The sequence below is a fragment of the Apostichopus japonicus genome, chromosome 3 (genome assembly GCF_037975245.1).
Source record: "Apostichopus japonicus isolate 1M-3 chromosome 3, ASM3797524v1, whole genome shotgun sequence".
Taxonomy (NCBI): Eukaryota; Metazoa; Echinodermata; class Holothuroidea; order Aspidochirotida; family Stichopodidae; genus Apostichopus; species Apostichopus japonicus.
This window is the reverse complement of record NC_092563.1, coordinates 11,943,032-11,964,548: the sequence shown is the minus strand read 5'-3', so window position 1 is coordinate 11,964,548 and position 21,517 is coordinate 11,943,032. Positions and strand designations below refer to the sequence as shown.

At 36.9% G+C, this 21,517-nt stretch overlaps 1 protein-coding gene across 2 annotated transcripts; it reads right to left on the bottom strand.

The window, feature by feature from the left end:
• Positions 1–2,215: 2,215 nt before the first annotated feature.
• Positions 2,216–17,456, bottom strand: LOC139963213 (bactericidal permeability-increasing protein-like). 2 transcript variants are annotated; one of them, XM_071963799.1, is made up of 16 exons: positions 17,176–17,456; positions 12,891–12,990; positions 11,629–11,748; positions 11,274–11,335; positions 10,614–10,707; positions 9,633–9,684; positions 8,925–8,988; positions 7,934–8,025; positions 7,046–7,222; positions 6,316–6,381; positions 5,788–5,955; positions 5,300–5,367; positions 4,927–4,969; positions 4,447–4,498; positions 3,544–3,620; positions 2,216–3,338 (listed from the first exon to the last, which is right to left on the bottom strand). In XM_071963799.1, exons 1-16 carry the CDS (start codon positions 17,288–17,290, stop codon positions 3,255–3,257), a joined length of 1,434 nt encoding a protein of 477 aa, XP_071819900.1. In that variant the 5' UTR covers positions 17,291–17,456; the 3' UTR covers positions 2,216–3,254. The 2 variants fall into 2 exon arrangements, with proteins under 2 accessions (XP_071819900.1, XP_071819891.1); XM_071963790.1 differs by having other exon boundaries at positions 11,274–11,341; positions 17,176–17,454.
• Between the last annotated feature and the right edge of the window lie 4,061 nt (positions 17,457–21,517).

The following is a 21,517-nucleotide window of genomic DNA, read 5'->3' as shown; positions in this document are numbered from 1 at the left end:
AGTTGACACAGACTAACTGCTTGCCTTTAGCATTTTTGGGTCGGTGGTTGGGGATAGGTGGGGGCGTTGTGGTTACTTTAATATAACTATACTGTTCTCTCACGCAATCTCTTGGTTTCCGTTGCAATCGTTTGGATTTGTAAACAGCTATTTGATGAATTACCAATATGTCATACGTACGAAGTTGCAAAATCTTATGCAAAGAGGATAAGCAGATGTTTGAGAGATCAAACCTATACAGTTTGAAAATGATTCGCCATACCATGCCAGGATTAACCGCTAAGGTAACTCCTATCAGTGGCGGAGCTAGGGGTATTGGTCAGGGGGCGAGAATGGTCTGTAGGGGCGCTTTCGACACTATCTAAGCGGAGCGCCACCACAGGCTGGCGCGGAGCGTACAGAATCTGTTTGAGTAAAGATACTCCCTAGATCGCCGGAAATGACCCTTTCCGGGCCTTGCTAATTTGCAGCTAATGTGAAAAATATCAATAGGTAGATGAGAGCGCAATAAGAAAGTCAACAATCGCGAATGAGTAAAAAGTGGTAAAAAGCTGAAAAGGGCGCCAGCAGTCCATTTGAGTCCGTCGGGGGGGGGCATGCCCCCCCCCCTGACTGTATGGACGCTCCGCCACTGACTCCTATCAACACTACTATTTGAATAATATTTAACAGTAATCGATGAAAACTCGCCATTCTTCGACTTTAATTATTAAACGTCGTCATGCAGTAAACTGAGCTCTCTCTGTACTTGTCATCTGTAATGTGTCACTGCCATATCTAGTTAGGTTGCTACTTTGCATGTTAAAGGGATATCCCAGTAGCAGACAATCAAACACTTTTCTGCAAATGATTGAAGAGGATTCCACACTATTAGTTGGAAACCCCATCTTGTCCATAAGTGGATATTAGGCTGATTGCATAAGTGGATATTTGGCTGATTGAACTTTATAACCTATTTCAATAACCTGAATCCTGATTTACTTCATGAATCAGATCTTAGTTTAGGTGATCTATGATGCCATTATCATGGCATATGTCCTTCGAAATCTTACCTTTCCTATTATAATCTTCTTGTAGATGTATCCTTCAAAAGTGATTCATCTGGAATATCTAGTTAATAGTCAAATTTCTCAGTAGATGGAAGTTTATCTTATGCCACATTTTTGTTTTCTTTTTCTGTTTTTGCTTTTGCATTCAGTCAGATTGAAAACGAAAATAGTGGTTGTATGTGGAGACGGATTTACAATAACGATGTACTGCTAATGACTGTGATAAGTATATAGACCTGTTAAATTTGCATTTCATATCATAAGGTATTTCGTAGTAATCCATGTGTTTCAATCGATCTGTTGGTGCAATTCTTGTTTCTGTGCTAAAAGATATAGCCTGATATGAAAGAAGATAAGTCTGTTGTTGTACGACTAGTTTTGTTATATGAGAGAGTCACAAAAAGCCGATGTCATTCTCAATTCCAGTAACTGGACTGTCGAATGTCGGCTCAAGTTCGTCACATTGCTCTTTGACACCCATGGTAGAAGGGCGGGACGGTTGGTGGGGTGGGGTTGAGTGGGGTGGGGTGGATGGCGGTGGGGGTGGCACTGGTATACCAGCTAGCTTTTCCCTAGTGTTAATTACACTGTGTTGATCGTCTCCGTGACGTTCTTTTGTCGACATCGCAGGAACTTGCGTTTCGACTAAAGTGACTTTATAGTAACATCGATGTCGAAAGAAGACTATCATTTATGCCAAAACAAATTTCAGCTAATAGTTATATGGAATATGTCAGCAGTTGTACTACATTTTTCGTAAGTATGAGGTGCTGTGAAGTCTGCAAGTGGGGAGCAGAAAGCAGGGCTAGGTTACATTAGCTGGTTAAGAATATCCCAGGAATAGCTTAGGGGGATTAAAAAGCTGGCCTTGCTAAGACTTGTAAAGACTTGTTAAGAGGATTAAAGGAAAGCTAGAGATGACGAGAAGAGGGTAGAAGGGTTTAAGACAGTTGGGCTATGGCCTTTGTGAGGTGAGTAGCTGAGGCATGAACGGCGAAAAGGAAAGGGAGAAGCCGAGGGTGGGTTTTAGGATAGAGGTGACAGTGTTGTGTATAACAATAGAGTGGAGGTTGGAAAGGAAGGCTGGATGTTTTCGGAGATGTAAAAGAAAGCGGTACTTCTTTTGAGGAGTCTGAATTAATAAACAAAGAGAAGCATGTTATAACTTACTGTGTGCTTAATTTATTACCCCGAGCTACCTAACATAAGGATACGTTTCATTAAACCACAATGTCTTTCTGTGTTACAAAATCCTTCATGGATATGTCGCTTACTTTGCATTTTTTATGAAGGTTGTACGCAATAATTTTGCTTCATATTCTTGGAATGAGGAATGTACGAAACTTAGTATCAGCTTTCTTGTGCTCGACTTCTCTAAATGGTCAGCACTATCAACTCAAACATAAAATGAAACTGTTCTGGAAGCGCATGTTAGTACTGTTTATCTACAAGCCACACACATAAACAACGTATTATCAGTCAACTATCTGCATTAATGTTAACAAATGTATAGGAACATTTGAAAAGCAAAACATAGAAGCAATCACATAACCACATGCTTTATTCTGAGCACGCTCAAAGCAGATTGATCTACTCGTCTATTTGCCGATATGAGTCACGTGGGACTGGTTATTGTCTAATAAAGTACATAAGTAATGTCATCACTCCCTAATAATAACAAATACAGCATATGACGTCATAAACTGTCTATGCACTTAACATATTTACATAAACCATCAAACGAAAAACAAACAACCTGTCTGTGTAACCTCGATATTACAATAATATTAATAACATATTAGTTACAATATTAAGATCTAATATGATAATGCAAATCATTATACTGATCAAGATTTAAGAAGTTAAGAAGTAAAACTTCAAAACTTTTAAATGTTCCTATACATACGTTTTACATGTGACTAATTTTAAGCATGGAAGTGTTGCAAATTGAGATGAAATCATTAACATATATGTGACACTCCCATTAGTCTCACATGTTTGGTAAACCATTCCAAGTGAGTCTAGTTCGATCCATAGTAATCTTGCTGTAAGCACTTAATGAAGAATAACAGCAATGGTCAAAGGAAAAAAAAAACAATAAGACGCCAATAAGAAAATCAAAATCTTATATCCTTGAAGTACAAACATGTGCATAAAAAGTAAAACTCCAGCTTATCACTTATCATCATTGAAATTTTTACCACATTATTTATGAAAAAATAACGCCCTGAGAAGATCTTCAAAAGGAGTATGTAGCTGCTGTATGTCTGTTCCAATTTTCAAGAAGCCCTGTGTGTGAAAACACAAGAAAAACTATAGTTAATAAAACAACAAGAAATATCTCAAAATGGTATACCTCCAGGGATATCCCTATGTACCCCCCCCCCGTAGGGGGCTTTCAAATGCATTACAATGAAATTGAATTCATTTCTCATAATTATGTATTTTGTGCTTAAATTTGTGAAAATTTTCATTGTATAAATCTATATCATACCTCGCCCAGTGTGATGTTGGTGGCCGTCGGGTGATAACCTTGAAATGATGGAAGATTTCTACCGACAGCACCCATTTCTGAAGATACAATAGGTATCATATGTAGTATATCATATTCATATGATAGGGCTAACATTATAAGAGGAAATATGTATAAATTTAAGTTCTGCTTCTAAGCGTCATTCACACTGTCACTGACAATCTTGTTTTACTCTCTGACAACAACTAAGAAGGAGAATAAGGACAAGGAGGTTAACATTCGACTATCACATTTCTAAAAGCCTCATTTTACAGGCTTATCTGATGAACACTGTACAAACACGCAAAGCTCCTTATTCAAGAAACCAGAAGTTAAAAGTAACGAGAAATAGATTGGGACTTTTGAATCCTTATAAGGCGTCTGCTACAATCAAATTTCTCTTTTTAAGTTTAGTATATGTCATTTCTCGTAATTCATTATTTCTCTATATTTCCGAGAAGACACCATTAACAGTTTTGAAGTGTGAAACGGAGGAAATGAATACTGCTTATAAACCCATTCTGAAGCTCAATATTGATTGGTTCGAGAGAAACTGCCATGGGAAGGGCAAAAGGCAAAGAGAATACATAAGTTTGTTGGTATAAATGAAGCCCATGTAAACTTTGTTTCTTTCCATTTCCCTGCATGTTAAAGATTAAGATGGAGTTAACACATCTACGTCTTTTCATGAGTAACAACGAACAATAACATATCTGCACAATCTTTACGTTGGAGAATATCCAGCCTAACGAGGGGAAACCTGACAAATAGGGCAAATTGAAATGTTCGGGTGTGACTGTTTACATCGGCGCGACTTGTCAAAGTGATGTAAATGTTGTTGTTTGATCAAACATACACGTTTTGTTATCTCAAACAGAAACTTACTGTTGATGAAAGTGTTCATCACCGTAGGTAACAACCTCTTGATCATGTCAATCTGTAAATAAGAAATAAATGAGCTAAGAATAAGTTTGTCTGCCGTCATGTACGAACAAGTATCTGTCATGTTACGCCACATTGTTTCGTGTAATTACTTGTAATGATAATAACCCAGTATTGAGTTTATAATACACTTATCTCAGGTGTCGACATCAACATTCAATCACTTTCTAATCCTCATTCCACACCAGACACAAGCACTCTGACGATGACGTCAGCCAATTGTATATTTACTTTGGTAAATAGTGAGGATTAGTATGACTAATGTAGACTAATGGAGTATTTATACATAATGTTATTTACTAAGTGGACCTTGCTGTCTTCGAGTGTGTTTTAAGATTCATATTTACTAGGTGGACCTTGCTGGCTTCGAGCATATTTAAAGATTAATATTGATATCTTTGTATATATCAGGATCATACTCACTTTCAAATCACCGATGGCTGTCTCCAGTAGCTCAAGCTTAAAACTAAAAAAAAAGGAACATCAGAAACAAATAAAGAGTCTATAAACTTTTCGCTTTTTATATTGAATTTCTCAAAATCAGGCATAACATGAAATTCTTCTAATGTAGTCCATTATTACACCCTACGGGAACAGGGAGGTGATCTCCCAGGTGTCAGTCTCTGAACGATAAATCAGTAGTGGTAAAAGAAAGGTGCTATATATTTAATATTTCCACCTTATTAGAAATTCCAATTTCACTTCAACATAAAAAAAATGTATACAGATTTCAGTTACTGTGTCTAATGCATACTACCATGTATGATCCGTCTAAATCAAGATAACTATTATTCACCTGTCGACCTTTGACCTCCAGGTTACGTTCTGTCCTTTCATAGCGACGTTGAAGCTTGTCGTTAATTGCTGTGTAAAGAACACGCAATAGGTGTTTGCCAGCTATCGAACACCTTTTGATTACATATGACGTATATTCTGATTAAATCTAACCAGGTGTTTATTTTATTGCATCGGATTGATGGCATTTAATGCTATAAAGATCACTTAGTCTAATTTCAACTATGTAGCTCCCACGTTTCTAATTTGTAACAAGGAAGCGAAGCTGTTAATTACACCCGATTTGATAAATTAGTTTCTTACATCGAAAGTAAATGTGTGCGTTTTGTATTCTGATTAAACGTGTGTTTATTGGACAGCCGATATAGTTGAAAGGATTGAAATCACTTAGGCTAAATCTAAGCCAAATGTTTCTAGCACGATTGGTGTTTGAACACATGTTCAGTAGATTATATACATCAGTATCAGTTGCTCGAGTAACATACTTACTGCCCCCAAAGTGAACAGGTACGCAAGTGTGTCGTCTTCTTCCATGACGTAGGCACTAACGTCTCCACAAATAATGATTGTCATTTTCTCGGTGGTGGTTCTAAACACGGGTTGTTTTGTACTATTGACATGAAACTGTGTCATCATATCTGGAAACATCTTGCGGACCTGTAGCTCAAGAAAATGCAACAGTACGGATTAATATGAATTTGTTCACAATGCAAGTAATTTCAAGGAGATTCTTTAGTATCTCAGTGAGACCTCGTATAGCTAGGTTCATGGTTTGTTTGTTAGGATGCATAGCATTAATGTCTTATCATGCAGGGCAGGAAGGGGTGGGTGGGATGATGTTACCATTGAGAGAATTTCGACACAAGTATAACGATGTGTGAGTTCAAATACGAGATAAACTGCCTTTGCAACTCAGTATAGCCAATTTATAATTCCAGTCATCTACGATTGAACGGAGATACAAATAGCATAATCTTTTCTACGTTAACTATATATACGTAAATGTAAACAACATACCTGTGGGAAAACAACAGAGAGAGGAAACCCGGAAGTGTTGAGACTGAATTTGGTCCCTGTAGGAATCTGTTTCAACCAAAAAGTATGGAATCTTGTTGTAATTATAAATAACTAACGATTCCAGAACAAGTTCAAGAAATAATATATCAGCTATGTTCGGCATCAGAAGAAGATTGCATGGAAGTAAGTATGTCCAGAAAGCATCGTCACCAACTCAATTTTCAAAACAGTTTATAAACTTACCGTAGAATTATTATTAAATGGAGATACAAGCCGTACTAAATCTAAAATTAAAACTAAAAACAAGCAAAATTGTAATAATTCTCGTCGATCCGATTATGCCTCACCTAATTAAGTGAACTGAGTAAAATAACAAAGAAATAATGACGTCAATCTTCCTCTTTAAACCTTTAAGTTGCCAAATAGCTTCAGAATTGGTTTAACTTGTTCGACCTTTTATTTTAATTTGTGTTAATTTATGTTCATTTGATGTTAGTTTTGGTTGATAGCCATTGTCGCTAGGGAAATTAACACCTTACCAATTGTTGGGATTTTAACCTTACAGGTTCTTAAGGTTAGCATTTTTTAATGTAGTATATTTGTGTGTATATATACATATATATAATCAATGCATGTTCACCTACACGTTACTGAATGAATGCGATTCACTATATCTGTGTTAACGTATATTCTACAGTTACTTAATACACCACATTAGCAAATCTCTTACATCATTCTCCGTAACATTCCGTTCCAGGTATCCGTAACTGTGTAGTACATAGCCTGCACTATTAACGAGGTAGTCGGTGATCCACACGTAAAACATACTGGTCTGATCAGAATCAACAGGTATGCTTGCTATTGGACCAGGAGCCTCAGAGTGTTGATCAATGGCGTACACCTCTCCCTGGGAATCAATTAGATTATTGAGGTCGACACAAAAAGACGAGATATCTCTGATGCACATATTTAGTAGGACGAATGTGGAAATATATTTAAATAGTTTATTGGAAGAAGATGCTTAAAGTGTAGACGAATGGCCTACACATTTCCCAGCAATATCAAAACATAAATGACGAAAATTTACAAACGGGTGTGCAAAAACAAGGCTCTGAATTCAATTCGTGGAACATAAAAGTGCGTGCATTGGATTGACAGCTTAACAACCCCCGCAATCGGAGTCTCCGCACTATATGGTTGTAAGATCGACTACATCGAGTACACTAAGAAAAGTTAGCTCAGTGGTTAACGCCGGTGCCTATCGATCATATGGTCCCGAGTTCGACTCGTCCCGAGTGATGTATGTCGTCCAGTAATATAGAGTTGTTGACAATTCATAATCATGGACGTTAAATATGAATCTAAGAGACTGACTTCGATCAGCTTGCGGCTTTGATAAGCCAATGAGGCTTCTTCGCGAGATCCTGCTTTCGGGAGGATCTAAAATACAAACATACACACATCTAGTGATGTTAAACTAAATGCCTTGAATGAATATGAAACAAAGTTACAACACAAACCTATCTGTAGAGAATATGCAATTAACTGATGCACCCTGCACTGTCACTACTGGTACAGAAGGGAAAACGTTTGAGAAGAATTACTTTCAACTATTTACCTTATGATTGATATCAAAGCTGGACATTTGCATCCTCGGGTTACTGACAAAAGAATAATCTAGCTCTAGTCCGTCATAGATTTCTTCAAGCACTATAACAAAGAACAGAATAGAATTGATGTAACATACTAGGAATTTAGGGCTTATGTTTTTATGTACATTCCGACGACTCACCAGTGGTTTGCAGTTTTGCAAAATATAATGAAATACATTGATTTGTGTTATATAGGAGCTAAAGTTCTGTAAAGTGCTAAAGTTCTGTAAGTCGAAGAGATTTCGACAACATGAATTAATGCATGTTTATCTCTTGACGAAATTACTCGGTTTTATTAATTTTTCTAACAGATGAATTCTTCCTTAAAGTAAAAAACGAGCCCTGTGCGGTTATATAAATATGATTCTTGAACTAACCAAAAATGTGAACCAACAAAAGATGACGTGGAAGTAACAGTTCTTACATTCATGTTTAAGTACGGAGACTTGATTAAGTCTAAGAGATTTCGATAACTCTATGGGTCAGACTTATGTCACGCATCTGATTTGGAACAACATTTTGAATGAGATTCCTGTTGATTCCATCACATAACCTAGAAATGGTATCCAGTGCAGAGGCGGCGGCAGTGGGTTCAATCGGGATGGGAATGGACGAGGAGGGGTACAAACTTCGTGGTACCTGTGACTTTGATTTGAGGAAGGGAACCGCAAAGCCACCTCAAAATACCCTGGCAAAATGGAGTTTCTGTGCATTCTGTACCGCAAATCACAATATTTTAATGTATTTCAACAAACCCGTACTTTGTTATTACTTTCCTGTCAACAAAACGGTACTATTCATTATGTTATATTTTAGGTCTTTCACAGGCCCGGCGTAGAGAGAGAGAGCGAAGGGGGAGGGGGGGTGTAGTGGTCACGTATAGGTGTATCAACCAAGATGGTATAAGACGTCAACTACATAACATAATTATTTTCATCCCCAAAAGTATTTGCTTACTTGTCAGACTCCTCAGCTGTTGGTTTATCATGTTAGTTATTTCGGGAAAAATTTGTGGGCAAGCCTGTACAGGAGAAAATGATTTAACTTTGAATGAGAAATAACTTACTGACACACTAGAGGTTTCGGGCAAAAAGTTACGATATTTGATAATCAGATAACTGTGATGAACGTGGCCTTTTGGGATGAACGTTTGTATGTTTACTTTTGCACAATGATTCGTTGTAGATGATGAATTTAGACTCTTCGAGAATCTTAGTTGAATATCTTGAATATATATCGTAAATGATAAATATATTTTCACCATTTATTTATTGTGCTATTTGATCATTAAAAAATAACACAATGAGTTGCCGATTTACTTCTTTTAATTATATATCCTTTCTCTTATGCTACGTCTCGGCATTCTTTATATTTTTAACTTGAAGCTTGTGTACTGTAAAATATTATACGTTTTAAAATCTTCTTCCAAAACATTCCTGTAATCATTAAACATTACTGTGAAAGTTCTCTACCGCTAAAGTCATGATAGCGTGATTTGCATTTCATATTTTTGAGAAAATATACAAACAATGTTATCAAAATACTATAGAGCCCGTGTGGACAGCTACGTTCTCAGGTAAGCACAATATGAAATACTCAAAATCGTTTTGTGATGTCCAATTACGTAACATTGCAACATTTTATATGGTGGTCATGGTTACGTACCTCGTCGTTCACATAATCCTGTAAATAGGCTGCTGCCTTGTCACTTATCCAGCTGAATGAAAATTCAAATGAACATCAGTTAAAAAGACAACTTTGTTGAGTACACTTTCAGAAAGTACTGCCTTGTTAATCAAGAAATGTTGTACTTTTGGTTATACGTGCTACAAAACTGAAAATCTACGGGATATTATATTGTATAAATGTTCCACTACATTTTTCTAAGAGTGATTCATATATATGTATGTTTATATATAAATATATATATATATATATATATATATATATATATATATATATATAGCAGAACAATACTAGTTCTGCTTTGGTGACATATTTGCCTAAATCTAGAGATCAAACATGATTCTAACCAACTCGAAGTCTTTTGTGATTCGTAAAGCCGGATCTCTTACGGGCAGCTTAAGGAATCACAAATGACTTCGAGTTGGTTAGAATCATGTTTGATCTCTAGAGTAAGGCAAATATGTCACCAAAAACAGAACTAGTATTGTTCGATACAGGTGACAAAGGCCTACAGTGGAATTACGACCTTCCGTACCGATTTCGAACCTCTGTACATACAATCAGCGTCCATAGCCTAGTGGTTAGGGTGCCCACATATAAAGCGGGAGGCCCGGGTTCGAATCCCGGTGGAGGCTGGAAGTTTTTTCACTGTTCTGGATTTTCCAACTCATAACGATATCAATAATATATATATATATATATATATATATATATATATCTATACATATATATATATCTATACATATATATATATATATATATCTATACATATATATATATATATATATATGTATGTATATATATATATATATATATATATATATATATATATATATATATATATATATATATATATATTACTGTCATTCCCACGGTAAGCTTATTGTGATCAATATATGCATTTCTATTACTTACTGATATCATTGTGATATTAACTGGGATTACTATAGAAGTCCTTACCCCGGCTGGCCGTGTAAATCAACAGAAACATGGTCAGCGTTACAACAACCAAGATAACTTCTGCTGACGTGCGGTCGTCCTCTCGTATCTGCGCCTTTAGAGACAAGGATAACATCGACAATATTAACCGTATCGTATACAAATCATTCGTAGTTGTAACTCTCTGAAGGTTTAAGATATCTGCTATAGAATTGTTGTAAGCAGCATTCAACGTATATGTTCATTGGCAACCTGTAGAGCTTAAATAAAGACAGGCGATATGTCTGCATTGTCATGGTGTGTTATAACATTCCTTAGTTGGTCGTCACAATACAGTTATTATACTGACGATGGAACATGATTATCTAAGAATGAACTAAACATTTCAAGCATAATTGTGCAGATAGTTTGAACTGGTTTTACGCCCAAAGGTAGGTTATGGGATAGTAGCTTATATATCATTAATAGCTGAGGTTCAGGGTGCCTTGCATATGACTATAATACAGTCCTGGGTTGCATAAAAGGTAAATTATTGAAACCATACATTGATATTATATATAACAAAGAATCCTCAAACTAACATCATATACATACATTAATGAGTATTATTTTCATAAATACGGCCATTAAACATGTTCCCTGTTTTTGAAGGATTTTTAAATGGAATGGAAATGCACTCACCAACCCGAATGTAGAACGTCGTTGACATATCACCAACGGTGGCATCAAACGACCCATCAGCACTATAACTGGGGAAAAATATCATCTTCTTCACCGAGATTAAAGATTTAGAACTGATAATAAACAACAACCATTAAGATGATGGAGGTAGTTTGATGTGGTCCTCTCGATATAAGTGTCCTATGTTCAATTGACTAACCATTTTAGTATGTAAATACCCCTCTAGATAACACAATAATTAAGTACAATCACACGTGGTAGAGGTTATCGAGCGGTCAACCATTGCAATAACTATCCTATACTCACAGCTTATATGCTAAGATCAATAACGAAATAGAAAAATAGATTCACTTACAAAGGAGCGCTGTAGTGAAAATGTCCATTAATGGATAATTGCAAATGACTGCTAACCCAAAGTCCGTCATTTTCAGTACGAATGCTTAATCGCGGAATCTGGAAGCTGGTAATTTTCATGCTGACAAGAAAGAAAGTAACATGAATTCATGTGCAGTGTAATAGAGAGGATGTACACATCTAATGCTGAGTACTGTTATAAATTCATGTGTGTAATAGAGAGTATGTACACATCTTATGCTGAGTACTGTTATAAATTCATGTGTGTAATAGAGAGTATGTACACATCTTATGTTGAGTACTGTTATAAATTCATGTGTGTAATAGAGAGCATGTACACATCTTATGCTGAGTACTGTTATAAATTCATGTGTGTAATAGAGAGTATGTACACATCTTATGCTGATTACTGTTATAAATTCATGTGTGTAATAGAGAGGATGTACACATCCTATGCTGAGTACTGTTATAAATTCATGTGTGTAATAGAGAGTATGTACACATCCTATGCTGAGTACTGTTATAAATTCATGTGTGTAATATAGAGTATGTACACATGTTATGCTGAGTACTGCTATAAATTCATGTGTGTAATAGAGAGTATGTACACATCCTATGCTGAATAATGTTAGAGATAGTATCAACTAATGCAGGATTGCGGAGCCTGCAACAATAGAGCGGTAGGTCATAAGTTTAATATAGTATTATGCACATTGCCTAAAGCTGCATTTTGTGGCTAAAGTTATTACAAGACATTCCAGACAACGAAACATATCACGGCCCCAACACACTAGAAACGAATAAATTAAGTAGGCAATCTAATAGGGGGTTGCAAATCTCAAATATTAGTTATTTAGTTATCAACTAATGTCGGAGTTTGCCACAACCAGAATCAATACTTTACACGACATTACTGTTAGTAGTAATCTTTCCGCTAGGCCACTAGATTTGTTCAATCGCTTTGGGCCGGTTTGATATCATGCGAAATCACCCCCTCCAAATAAATGAATGTTAACTTGTAACACAAATACACACATCTCCCCCCCCCCCTCACACACACCCCACACTTAAATGGTCCTTAGGTATTTGACCCCACTGGACAATAATCCACCAAAATTCAGTTCAAAGCCACAAAAGGGGTGTGTGGCGGCCAGCAAAGTAACAACTATTTTTACACAAATTGTCAATGGACTACAATGCATTACAGATAGGACTGTGAAATAGCTAAGTAATTAGCTCATGTTCAATGCAGTTTATTCATACCCCGAGACGTGATAGCTGACAGGTCCTGTGCTTCCGGACTGATCAGGAATACGATGACCTCTAGCCATCTCCTCCGCCTTCCTGCGACCAGCTGCTGCCACTGTGTTAAATATAAGAGAACTTGCTGCTGGGATAAATATAATTTAGTTTAGGTGGACCTAAAGGGGAGGTTCACGATAAACTAGACATTTATCTGTGATAGGCCATTGCCTATTTCAAACTAATATACCCTATTATTTTTTATTTCACTTGAGACGAGTCCATAATGTTTCAAGTAAAACAGTCGTCACTGTCAATTTGAAGGGTGGCTATATGGTCATATTCTTAAAACGTATAATCCGCGTATGTATATAGTACAATAGGCCTCCCCTACATTATAGTAGTTCTTGTTTAGATTTATATGGTTGTCTGTGCGAGGTATTTGTTTACATCTATGTTTTATTAACGACGTGTAATGAAAGTATAACGGACAGTAAGGTAGATGCAGACTTTAATTGTGTGTGAATAAAATGTAGCATTTAAATATTTCAGGGCCTTCTTGTAAAATCTGGGACATATTCGGGAATCCTTGTTAACCTGGGACGAAATATTGGAATCGGGGACTGTCTCCGAAAACCAGGTACGTCTGGTCACCTTATGGAAAGTCATATCATCGAACGGCAATAAGAACGTGAGCTAACTGTTACTGGCAGTAGGGATTGCTAGTTCTAGTATTGTAGAAGCCTTTGTCCTAGTATCATATTAGCAGCCTAGTCGGAGACTTAGTTCTAATTAAGTTATGCTTTTGGGCCTAGTCAGAGAGAGATTATGAAGATGATAGAAGGTCTGTGATACCAAGTGTAGTATTATGTGTGACCATAGGCTAGGATTTGCACTTATTTTAATGTTGTGACTAGTCTGCTAGTCTCATCGACGATTAGCTAGCTGTTCTTCGAGCAAGGAGAGCTTCCTTGTTACTAATTATGCATAACAGTGCGTTCTCTCATTGCCTTGTTTATACGAAGAGGCATCGTGTAACAGAATATATGAATGAAATCGGTCTTTAACGGATTTCGTTTTTTACTTTCGATCATTTATTTTTTAATGAATTAAATGGTCAGCTCGGTAGAACCTTATTTTTCATGGATTTTCAGATCTTATCTTAATGTTAATCTTCTCCGTAACGTCTGTTACATAATTCAAGATGCTCTCTTTCCACCCCTGTCGATCTTCTGCAGCTCTTCTCACATCGGATCAGCTTCACCAGCCATTCTTGTCTCTCTCTTCAGTTGCTGTCTTTCTCCAAGTCGTCTTGGGTCTGCCAACCTTCCTCCTTCCTTCTGGTATCTGGTACTCTCTCAATATATTCGGTGAAGAGAGTCGAGAGCTTTCTCAAAATCAATACAATGCACTTACAGAGGTTAGTTCCATTCATTTGACTGCTCCAGGATGTTACGCAGTGTAAATATCTGCTCTGCTGTACTCCTGTTTGGGCGAAACCAGCTTGTTCTTGCCTCAAAACCTTGTCCACTCCGTCCTTTAATCTGTGGATGAGCACTCTTCCGAAGATCTTGCTCATAACTGGCAGCAATGTCACGCCTTCCCAGTTGCTGCAATCTGTGAGGTCCCCCTTTTTTTGGGATTTTAACAATTAACCCCTTGTTCCATCTTTTTGGGGTTGACTCCTCTGACCATATTATATTAAAGAAGTTGTCCTGCTTTAGATTCCTTTCTCTCAAAGGCGAGGATGAACTCCGCAGTCGCACCTCCTCGCCACGAACGTGGGTGTTCTTGCTGCTTTTAGCAGGACATGGGGCAGTGGGTGTGGGTGTGGTACTTATATCACAGCTAAAGCGGCGTGGGTGCGTGTAGCCAGCGCTATACAAGATTAATCTCGGTCTCTCTTTTCAAGGGGATCACAGGCTAGACTGGCTTGAACGGGCTGGGGAGCCTTAAAATCCCCTAGGAGAGGAAAACTCTGATTCCAAACCCGGGCAGGCAGAGCTCCTTAGAGTTGGCACGCAGTTGTCAAGGGGAAGGTACCCTAAGAGAAAACCCGGTCCTCCAGAGTGGGGGTTGGGCAGTCGGCTGATAACCGCCTCCTGGAAAAACCCCATTTATCATGGAAATCAATAATGCTCAAGGACCTAATGAAGGACCACAAAACCTTTTTGGATTAACTGCAGTGGCAGACAGTTTCACAACTGGACGCAGGATGACGCCGTTGGGCCAAAGCCTTCGGGAAGCCCAACGCCCGATAAGAACTGTGGTGACGCCAAAGCACAGCCTATTCTTAGGCACATGGAACGTGAGGACGATGTATGCAACAGGAGTTGTGGCAAGAGAAAGAGAGAGGTACAACATTGACATTCTAGGCCTCAGTGAGGTCAGATGGACAGGTGCAGGGAAAGTGAGACTTGCTTCAGGTGATACTCTGTTGTATGTGGGCAACGACAACACAAGGTGTTGGTATCATGAATGGACACCAGTCAGTAGTAGACTAATTACAGCAAGGTTTTATGGTAAACACAAGAAGGTCAAAATCATACAAGTATATGCTCCGACAGAAGCTGCAGTAGAGGAGGAAGAAGACACGTTTTATGGGCAGCTCCAAGAGATTGTAGACAGATGCAGCCGACATGACATGATATTTATCATAGGTGACTTCAACGCAACGGTGGGATGCGACAACGAAGGAATAGATGACATTATGGGCAAGAAAGGTATAGGTGTTAGAGACGACAATGGAGAGAGACTATGTGAGTTCTGCCAAGTGAATGGATATGTTATCACAGGTACGATCTTCAAACACAGAACTATCCATATGGAAACTTTGGTCTCGCCAAATGGAAGAGCGAAGAACCAAATTGACCATGTGTTAGTGAACAAGAGTATGAGGACCTCAGTACTAGATACAAGAATACAAAGAGGTGCAGACGCAATAAGCGACCACTACCTTGTCAGATGCAAAATAAGACTGAAACTGTGAAAATATTTGAATAGATCAAAGGTAAAGCCTAAATTAGATATTGAAAAGCTTAAAGACAGGCAGATGAGAGAGCAATACAATGTATACAGGTCAACAGATATGAAGCCCTGGGTGTTGAAACACTAGAGGAATGTTGCGAAGGGCTGGAGAAAGTATATGTAGAAGCAGCTGAGATGACAATAGGATACACCAAGAGAGTAAGTAAACCTTGGGTCTCAGCAGAGACATAGGTTAAGGCAGATGAAAGGAGGGAAATTAGTACGGATTTTCAGATATGCAGCTTAAACTCTTTTTGAAAATAAACAGTATTATGTATTTCCTTTTTCGAAACGCACGAATTCACTTTAAGTGTACTACCAGCTAATTGACAAGGAAAAGTAAAAACGACTTAGATCAAGTGACGTTACATCATTTAAATAATTTCAAAAGATTAAACAACTCAGTACACGGATGTATTCCTGCAACAGATATATACTCTACATATATACTCATAGCAGAAACTGACAGTTATGCAAATTTGTCATTTACTTTCACTAGCAGAACAAATATGATCATGTTGAATTGAATGATTGTAAAAAAAACACTACCTACGTTGGTGCTGCATAACTTTACTGAAAATTAGTATGGTCAAATAAAAATTTGAACACAAGAGGGCGATCCATGGACGGACAAGCATGTAATGGCTAAAAACAACAATTTTTAGATTTCTTGACCAGTGACATATGATCTACATTGACCCATGACGTCATCAATCATGCAGCACCATGCAGTTTACATGTATAGGAGCATACTCTCCAAGTTTGAACGTAATTTGACTTATATTGTACGAGGAGTCGCGACACACTTTTCGCACAAGGTTAGGCCAATCTGACTCCTCAAATCGACCTTTCACCCCGACTCTAGCCACCTAAATCTCTCCTATTTTAAACTTTTATACTCATCATTCTCTACATAGAATGTGGTTTGATGCATTTTCCCTACATGCTGCCAAGCAGAAAATGGCTAAAAATCAATTATCAGGTTTCTTGACTGTATCATACATATGTTCCACTTAACTCCAAACAACTGTTTCGGGGATTTTACGTCATTCAATCAGACAAAATGGCCGCTCTTCAAATTAGCGGTCACGACGGTTTCACTCGATATATTTCAAAGTAATTTTGCTAAAAATCAAATTAATGTGAGTTATTAGTTTGGATCGACTTTGTCTTCACATATACATGTCTGTTTTTAAACTGAACTTCACCTTAAAGTCTGTGTGCCTTTGTGCAAATATATTTAATATATAAAATGATTAAGAATAGATTCATAACTTACAGAAGTCAAATCCACGGGGTGTGACTCTCGAAACCATGCCAGGATCAACAGCAAATGATACTGCCACCGACAATGCTAGTTGAATAATAGCTACTTTAAGCAAAGTATTCGCCATTTTTCTGCTATGACTTTTCTTTCAGTGTCAAGCAATTTAGATGAGCACTTTTTCCTGTCAGAAAGAAAATCTCCTTCTATCTAGAATCTAACTTATATCCTCTAACATGTAACTCAGACTGAACAGTGTTTTGATGATAATAGCATACATATAGATTTCAAGTGCTTACGTCAGCCTGTGTTACTTTCAGTGTGTTTTAATATTAAATGATATATCTAATTATATATTAGTAATTACGCACGTACCGAAAGGGAAAGGTTGTCCCGCTCCCCATTGTGAAAACAAGGTGCTTCAAACTTGGAGACTATGCGCCTTTACATGTAATCTGGTGCTCTGAGATTGATGACGTCATGGGTCAAAGATCATATTGTCACTGGTCAAAAAATAAAAAAATTGTTGTTTTTAGCCATTACATGCTTGTTCGTCTGTTGAAAAAAGTCATTAAACCACAAAAATATATAGAGCATAAAGGACAATTTGCAAGTTTCTTGACATTTGACGTCTGACCTTTGACCCATGACAGTATCAACCACGCAGTGACAAGTGTTCATGGTCAGGCACATACCTTCCAAGTTTTAACGTGATCTGACAAACAATGTCAGAGGAGTTTGAAAGACACATTTTCGCACGATTTAGGCCAATTTTACTTCAATCGACCTGTGACCTCGACCCTATAGCAACCTAAATCTGTCCTATTTTAAAATTCTTCTTACCATTCTCTACATAGAATGTGGTTTAATGCATTTTTCCTACATGTTGACAAGCATAAAATGACTAAAAGCATATTTTAGGTTTCTTGACATTTGACGTGTGGCCTTTGACCAATGATAGTATCAATCACGCAGGCACGAGTTAACATACCCACTAAGTTTGAACTTGATCGGACTACTACAGTCTATGAGGAGTTTGCGGCACACTGTTGCTCAATCCACACAAAGAGAACACAGTTACTACTCTATGTGAATCGGTTGCTCAATCACACACACACGCAAGCGCACGCACGCAAACGCGCACACATATATGTTTGCTGCCTCCAATGTATATATATATATATATATATATATATATATATATATATATATATATATATATATATATATATATATATATATATATATATATATATATAATTTGAGGGCAGCAAACTTTTAGTCTATTATCCTCCACATTGCTTGCGACTTTCAGGTAAACTATAATCAATGGATTGTTATCGCTGTTATGTTTATTTGGGGTTCCTTGTTAACAATGACATATACATAAGCTAACCGAACATATATGAAATTATATTGATTCCTAGTTTTGACAAGCAAGCATTGAAAATGACGTAGGGTGATGTTGAAGTTACGCGCAGATCCATGGACCTGTGAAGCATGCAATTCGTGATGACGTTACAGCCATAAAATAATAGTAGATTCAAAAGACATGATTTGTTGTTCGGAAACTTTACCGTGAAATCGTTCTTTGACCGCACGAATTAATAGAAATATTTTTTCACTATGTTGTAAAAGATTGATTTCGTTTGCGTCAGTCACATTTAACAATTTTCTTCATTATCATTATCATGAATGTATTTTCACATTAATGACATATATCATATTTGGGAAACAATGCAGTTAAACATTGCGTGAACTCACATGTTTAATAGTTCATTTCAACGGTGTTTATCTCAAAGTTAATTCAACTTATCTTTTTTAATATTGACAGCTTTGTCAGGGATTAAGATCAGTAAATTTTGGAAATATTAAGTTGCCGCCAAATGTTCAGACCTTCTTGCAAATATTTGTAGCAAATTTCAAGAAAACGATTAATTGCTTAGATAAAACTTTGCAACTAAATAGTAAATTGATCTCGAAATAGTTTTTACTACAGGTATGTTGCTTTATAATATTGAGCTGTGCTCAGAAATTCGTCATTTCAACAGTTTAGAGCAAAATGATAAATCAATCAAATTAAAAATCTCGTCAGTTCAAGATTTTTGCAACAAAATGATGAATTGCAGCATAATTGCAGAGAAAAATCTTAACATTGTGAGGGCACATTAACGTAACCGTAGTTGAGCATGGAACGTTAAGATGCCATCATAATGTTAATTTTTTTCGTAAAGATTCAAGTAATTTTCAACAAAATGATAAATTCTTCAATTTGCAACAAAATGAATTGAATATAGTAAATGAGAAACTCTACATTTTAGTGCAAAATGAAAAAAATATTTATCAAATATCATCAATTTAAAAAAAAAATCACCAAATGATAAATTGATCACTTATTTATCTCACCAATGTAACATTTTGCCACAAAATGATGAATTACGCTCAGAAAGTCATCGTTTCAACAATTTGTAGCAAAATGCGGTGAATCTGAAAGGATTCATGAACATATAAATTATACTTCTCAAAAGCCGCTTCCAGTATACAAGATACTAGTATGTATTACAATATGTATTACTATAAAACACTTCATAGTTTGAAATATATGACATAGTTAAGTACGGTACATTAGAGTGTCCAGGGATGAAGGATGTATTACGATGACTAATACTACGTATTACAAATAGTTGACACAGAATAACTGCTTGCATTGAGCATTTTTGGGTCGGTGGTTGGGGAAGGGTACTGTTCTCTCACGCAATCTCTTGGTTATACCTTTTCCAAAATATTGCAATCGTTTAGATTTGTAAACAGCTATTTGATGAATTTCCAATATGTCATGCAAAATGCGTACGAAGTAGCAAAATCTTATGCAAAGAGGATAAGCAGATCATGGTTGCTCAAGATCAAACCTATAGCTTTGAAAATGATTCGCCATACCATGCCAAGATTAACCGCTAAGATAACTCCTATCAACACTACTATTTGAATTAAATTTAACAGTAATCGGATGAAAATTCGCCATTCTTCGACTTTAATTATTAAACGTCGTCATGCAGTAAACTGAGCTCTCTCTGTACTTGTCATCTGTAATGTGTCACTGACATATCTAGTTAGGTTGCACTTTGCATGTTAAAGGGATATCCCAGTAGCAGACAATCAAACATTTTTCTGCAAATGACTGAAGAGGATTCCACACTGTTAGTTGGAAACCCCATCTTGTCCCTAAGTGGATATTTGGCTGATTGAACTTTATAACCTATTTCAATAACCTGAATCCTGATTTACTCCATGAATCGGATCTTAGTTTAGGTGATCTATGATGCCATTATCATGACATATGTCCTTCGAAATCTTACCTTTCCTATTATAATCTTCTTGTTGATGTATCCTTCAAAAGTGATTCATCTGGAATATCTAGTTAATAGTCAAATTTCTCAGTAGATGGAAGTTTATCTAATGCCACATTTTTGTTTTCTTTTTCTTTTTTTGCCTTTGCATTCAGTCAGATTAAAAACGAAAATAGTGGTTGTATGTGGAGACGGATTTACAATAACGATGTACTGCTAATGACTGTGATAAGTATATAGACCTGTTAAATTTGCATTTCATATCATAAGGTATTTCGTAGTAATCCTTTGGTTTCAATCGATCTGTTGGTGCAATTAATGCTTCAGTGCTAAGAGATATCGCCTGATATGAACGAATATAAGTCTGTTGTTTTACGACTAGCTTTGTTATATGAGTGAGTCACAAGAAGCCGATTTCATTCTCAATTCAGTACTGGACTGTCAAACGTCGGCTCGAGTTCGTCACATTGCTCTCTGACCCAAATGATAGAAGGGCGGGGTGGGGTTGGGTCGGGGTGGGTGGAGGTGTGTGTGGCACTGATATACCAACTAGCTTCTCCCTGGTGTTAATTACACTGTATTGATTGTTTCCATGACGTTCTTTTGTCAACATCGCAGGAACTTGCGTTTCGACTAAAGTGACTTTATAGTAACATCGATGTCGAAAGAAGACTATCATTTATGCCAAAACAAATTTCAGCTAATAGTTATATGGAATATGTAAGCAGTTGTAATACATTTTTCGTAAGTATAAGGTGTTGTGAAGTCTGCAAGTAGGGAGCAGAAAGCTGTGCTAGGTTACATTAGCTGCTTAAGAATGTCCCAGGGATAGCTTAAAGGGAATAACAAGCTGGGCTTGCTAAGACATGTAAAGACTTGTTAAGAGGATTAAAGGAAAGCTAGAGATGAGCAGAAGAGGGTAGAAGGGTTTAAGATAGTTGGGTTGTGGCCTTTGTCAGGTGAGGAGCTGAGGCATGAACGGCGAAAAGGAAAGTGAGAAGCCAAGGGTG